Source organism: Salmo trutta, chromosome 13, assembly GCF_901001165.1.
Source record: "Salmo trutta chromosome 13, fSalTru1.1, whole genome shotgun sequence".
In the NCBI taxonomy this organism is placed as follows: domain Eukaryota; kingdom Metazoa; phylum Chordata; class Actinopteri; order Salmoniformes; family Salmonidae; genus Salmo; species Salmo trutta.
In genome coordinates, this window is record NC_042969.1 from 57,400,625 (window position 1) to 57,406,624 (window position 6,000).

The window sequence follows — 6,000 nt, forward strand, 5'->3', positions numbered from 1 at the left end:
TAGACTGGCATGCAGTTAAACATTTGTGAAGCTGGGAAATGCCTCCTGAAAGTGTTTCAAATATGGCTTGACTAGCCCAACTAACTTTGGACTTGCAGTGGGGGGGGAAAGTATTTGATCCCCTGCTGATTTTGTACTGATAAAGAAAGGATCAGTCTATAATTTTAATGGTAGGTTTATTTGAACAGTGAGAGACAGAATAACAACAAAAATATCCAGAAAACCGCATGTCAAAAATGTTATGAATTGATTTGCATTTTAATGAGGGAAATAAGTATTTGACCCCCTCTCAATACGAAATATTTCTGGCTCCCAGGTGTCTTTTTTATACAGGTAACGAGCTGAGATTTAGGAGCACACTCTTAAAGGGAGTGCTCCTAACCGCAGCTTGTTACCTGTAAACAAGACAGCTGTCCACAGAAGCAATCAATCAGATTCCAAACTCTCTACCATGGCCAAGACCAAAGAGCTCTCCAAGGATGTCAGGGACAAGATTGTAGACCTACACAAGGCTGGAATGGGCTACAAGACCATCGCCAAGCAGCTTGGTGAGAAGGTGACAATATTTGGTGCGATTATTCGCAAATGGAAGAAACACAAAAGAACTGTCAATATCCCTCGGACTGGGGCTCCATGCAAGATCTCACCTCGTGGGGTTGCAATGATCATGAGAACGGTGAGGAATCAGCCCAGAACTACACGGGAGGATCTTGTCAATGATCTCAAGGCAGCTGGGACCATAGTCACCAAGAAAACAATTGGTAACACACTACGCCGTGAAGGACTGAAATCCTGCAGCGACCGCAAGGTCTCCCTGCTCAAGAATACATATACATGCCCGTCTGAAGTTTGCCAATGAACATCTGAATGATTCAGAGGACAGCTGTGTGAAAGTGTTGTGGTCAGACGAGACCAAAATGGAGCTCTTTGGCATCAACTCAACTCGCCATGTTTGGAGGAGGAGGAATGCTGCCTATGACCCCAAGAACACTATCCCCACCGTCAAACATGGAGGTGGAAACATTATGCTTTGGGGGTGTTTTTCTGCTAAGGGGACAGGACAACTTCACCGCATCAAAGGGACGATGAACGGGGCCATGTACCGTCAAATCTTGGGTGAGAACATCCTTCCCTCAGCCAGGGCATTGAAAATGGGTCGTGGATGGGTATTCCAGCATGACAATGACCCAAAACACACTGCCAAGGCAACAAAGGAGTGGCTCAAGAAGAAGCACATTAAGGTCCTGGAGTGGCCTAGCCAGTCTCCAGACCTTAATCCCATAGAAAATCTGTGGAGGGAGCTGAAGGTTCGAGTTGCCAAACGTCAGCATCGAAACCTTAATGACTTGGAGAAGATCTGCAAAGAGGAGTGGGACAAAATCCCTCCTGAGATGTGTGCAAACCTGGTGGCCAACTACAAGAAATGTCTGACCTCTGTGATTGCCAACAAGGGTTTTGCCACCAAGTACTAAGTCATGTTTTGCAGAGGGGTCAAATACTTATTTCCCTCATTAAAATGCAAATCAATTTATAACATTTTTGACATGCGTTTTTCTGGATTTCTTTGTTGTTATTCTGTCTCTCACTGTTCAAATAAACCTACCATTAAAATTATAGACTTTCTTTATCAGTGGGCAAACGTACAAAATCAGCAGGGGATCAAATTCTTTTTTCCCCCACTGTATACTCCTATCTCAATGTAACAACATACATTGACACTAACTATATAGATATCAGACAGTTAATTAGATGCATGTTCAGTGTAGGTGTCCATGTGACTTCCATGGAAATAGTAACAAGATATTTAGATCTGAGACAGTAGACCTGACTCCTAATCTCCCCGTCTTCTCTCCTCGCTCCAGAGAGCCGGTGTCAGTAGAGGAGGCGGAGGACTACTTTGACATCATCTCCAGCCCCATGGACTTCCAGACCATGCAGGCCAAGTTCAGCAAGGGCCAGTACCGCCACGCCCAGGACTTCCTGGAGGACGTCAAGCTGGTGTTCTCCAACGCCGAGGAGTACAACCAGACGGGCAGCTCGGTGCTCTCCTGCATGGCCAAGACGGAGCAGAGCTTCACCCAGCTGCTCCACAAGCTGCTGCCCGGCCTCGGCTACCTGCGCAGGCGCCAGCGGAAGAGAGTCAGTCGGACCCCTCAGGACGAGGAGGAAGAGGAGACGCCCAAGGTTCGGAAGATGCAGAATGGGAAAGGCAAGGTGGGTCGGCCCAGGAAAGCAGTGGTGGAGCAGAGGAGAAAGGAAGAGGAGAGCGAGAAAGAGGGCAGCGTGAAGAGGAAGAGCAAGCGGGCGATGGCCACGTCCAGCCGGAGAGACTACCGAGAGCAAGAGAGTGACGGCGAGGAGGGCGACAACCGGAGAACTCGGCAGCGGGGGGGCGATGGTGGGGATAGTGACGAGGAGAACGGGGCCAGCCACCGACATTCCAAGCGGCAAAAACGTTCATAATGAAGGCCAGGGTGCTTCTTGTGTTTGTCTTTTCAAATTTCTGCCCCTAAAATGAAAACGGAACACCCCTCCCAATTCTGAGGAAATGGGACTCAACTTCTCAGATGGAGTTTTTTGTGTTTTTGGTTTTATGTTAATATTTTTGAGTAAAAAAAGAAACTGATTTATATTTGTAATGCGATTTAATATTTGGTGACTTTTTTTCAAACAGACATTTACATCTAAGACGAGAGGATTTGTCAGAGCTCTGAGAATTTAAATTTATCCCCCCCACACCTTACATTGTGGTCATCCTCCCAGGTTTAAAGTTGTAATTTAGCTTCTGTGTGGCTTGGGCTGTGAGGGATGGGCTGTTAACCGTTGTCCAGGAAATAAGTCATTTATGTCGATGTACAGTCATCATTCTCTGCTTTTGCTTTTTGACGTGACTAAACACTGGCCTTTGGGCAACCCAGCCGTGCGAGGGCACCAACGCCCTTGGTGTATGTCTCAATTCTTCCTTCAGGCTACACACCAACTGCCTAGCCATCATTCTGCCTAAGCAATTGAACCATACAGATAATCCAGGTTTTTACATATGCAATTCAGTTTCCTGTGTTGACAATGAAAAGACCTATTGTAAAAACAACGGTACATTTTAACCCCCTCTTTCTCCAGAGGACTCTGTTCTTGTTGCAGCAACACATGTTTATCTGCAGTGTCTCATTCCTGGTCCACCGCGTTGCCCGACCTTTCACCTCCAGAATGTCCTCCAAGTTCAGTAGATGATTCCCCTTAAACTCCGCCCTGTAGTTCTCTCCCTGTAAAGCTAGGGCTGCCTTTTGTTTTCATATACCTACTGTGGTAGGGCTCTACTGTCTCATTGACTTTATAGGCATTTATTATTTTAAACCAGTGTTTAAACCACAAATCCAAGCATAGCCATGGTCTAAATGCATGTAAATGTGTTTGTTGACTTGAAAATGGGATTTTCATGATTTGTTTTGTTGCACATTTTGGCCAAATTTGATTTAAAGGAAGTGTATGAAATACTTGCGAGCGATAACCACTTCCTTCCTCAAAGATTTGTCAGCAGTCATCTTTATGCCATGTCATCAATACAAGGTCTGGTTAGGTTCTAGTCCGATGTAGGCGATCTGTGTGTGGAGGAGGGTTCGTGGACCATGAGCCGGGTTGTTCGGTTCAAATCCTTCAGGTTATTGCCATTGCTTCAAACTCCTTATTGTGTATGTTTCCATTCATTAGCACCAGGTGGTGCTATACTCCTGCACTTTTAACCAGCATAGTGCAAGTCATGGTCTCTTGAGAACCTCTTGTCTTGTTCATATCCTTTCTTTAAACAACCTCATGCACGTTCTACTGTGGCGCAGGTGTTAAAACATCCCTTCCCGCTCACTAGTGTGTACCGTTATCGAACCTTGGAGAGCGCTAAGGTCCTTGGAGTAATTCTCAGATGGGGTGTTGGGGTAGATATTTACAAACGCAGGTTAGGTAGTCATACAATGCAGATGTCTTGATTGTGACCTGTCCTGTATGTGAAGTTCTATGCAGTATGCTAGTGCTTTTCTAACACTACTGTCATTGAATCGTCAAGCCTACAATCTGATTTTAATTTGGTTGTTATCATTTGGGCAGTTTTAAAAAGTGCTTTGAGTTAGTTTTTTTTTTTGTTTTTTTTTTTACTACTCAATTCCTGTACCTGAGATGATTGAAATGTAATTGTTGGCTGTTCAATTACATTGAATATTTAGATGGAAGAGCAGATCTAAAGAATTGCAAAAGTGACTGCCCCCCTCAGTAAAATTCCTGTTGTAAATACTTTATTTCTTTCCGGAGGAACTAAAAAAGTATTTTACACTTTTTTAAAAATATTTATAGTTGCAACTGGGGTCGGGATTGGTTGGACAGGTGTGGGGCTCACATGTAAAGGATCCCCCCCCCCCCTTTTTTTTGGATTTTATTTTCAAGGATATGGGTTCGAAGTTTCGATCTCCCCTTTGCTTTGTTTTGAGGTTAATAGTATTCCCCCAGCCATCACTGCCAATGGTAAACCTGATCGAGAATTGCCAGTGGAGAGGAGTTAGCCATGGGACCGCAGGCTGACGTATGTTTTCTTTACTTTTTAATAAAACATCATACAATGGTATCGCTTTCTAGTGTCTTGCTTATTTCAGTCGTCTTTATTTTTTGTGGTTGGTTTACCTTCCTTGGTTGAATGCACTGATTCTAAGTTGTCTGCTTAATGACTGAAATGTAAATTTTGATAAAGGTCCTATGCATTGTAAAAGATGGTTACAACCCAGTACATGTATGCTTAGTGGAGAAATTAGTTTGAAGATGCCTTGGGGAATTAAAACTGCTTCCAGTCATCTGAGGGGGTACAACTTTGCCTGAAAGATTGTCCTATTAAGGAAGCTTTTGTGGAGTCAAGTGAAACTCTTGTCTCGAGTTTGTAGGGTTTGGTTGCCTTGTCGTGACGGCTGGAACACTGACTGGAACACTGACGTGGGGGCTTCAGCAGTCTGTCTGCTGTCGGTCTCTGGTCCGATCTCATTGGGCCTGCACTCTCTCACACGGCGAAGCATGCCGTTATTTTAATTACAGACACTTGTGTTGTTCTTGGACCTCCGGTGGCACCAGGTAATTATCCCTAGTCACTTGCGAGGCACACAGACTCCAGACTTTCCACTGCTGCATGGAGGGAGAGGGCCTGCGGCAGGGAGGGGATGGTGGGGAAGAGGGGCTGCTATGATGTAGTTAAGGAAGTGACAGCTCCTCAGTTTCTAGTTGGAGACTCAAGAATGGTTAACCATACAGGGAATTATCCAGACATAAAAGGTCATTTTGTACTCATCATTTATACTATATCCAAATTGTTTGAGTGTACAGCCAGTACACATTATTTGACCTCTGTCCCAGTGCGTATAAAGACCACTGTTGATATGCTTCAAGTGTTGTGTATCTGGTATGGCTCATCATGGCTTCTGTTTATATTCAAGAGGGGTTGTCCAACCTCCCTAAATCCTTTGGGATGTGTCAGTGGATCTGAAACTCCCTTACAAAGGTAAGAGTGTTCCTCTGTCCTCATCCAGTGCTGCGTTTCAGCCATATTTGGTCTAATCTCGGGACCCCCAGACCCAGGGCAACCACACATTGGTAACATTGTAGGAGGCAACCTGTCTGTCTAGAGAGACTATACTCTGGTCAGGCCAGACCAATCGGTGTACACAAGTCTGCTCACTGGTGTGGGTCTACTCGACACCTCTTCTGAGCATCTTGGTATGATGACAAGCCCTGTGATTCCTCAGAAAAGCCAAACTGACAAATCAGATTGAATGTACTATACCTGAAGACACAATTTTTTTTTTTTTGTGAAATTAACCAAGATGAAACTTTGAAAAGAAGTGTACGCTCAGACAGACAGCATGCTCATTTCTGAACCCAGTGTCTTCTACAGACGTCTTCCAGCAATGAGAGGATGGAGCAAACAAACCCTGTAGCTTACAGCTCTCTGTTACCTTTAGGTAGGTTAATCAT

General features: G+C 44.7%; 1 protein-coding gene across 2 annotated transcripts in view; it reads left to right on the plus strand.

The window, feature by feature from the left end:
• LOC115206145 (tyrosine-protein kinase BAZ1B) overlaps nucleotides 1-4,609 on the plus strand; it is a 28,924-nt gene extending 24,315 nt beyond the window's left edge. For both annotated transcript variants that reach the window (XM_029772789.1, XM_029772790.1), the window contains one exon: nucleotides 1,863-4,609. In XM_029772789.1, coding sequence (XP_029628649.1) covers nucleotides 1,863-2,463 — 601 coding nt within the window. In that variant the 3' untranslated portion in view covers nucleotides 2,464-4,609. The remainder of the gene's footprint in view (nucleotides 1-1,862) is intronic.
• Nucleotides 4,610-6,000: the final 1,391 nt, after the last annotated feature.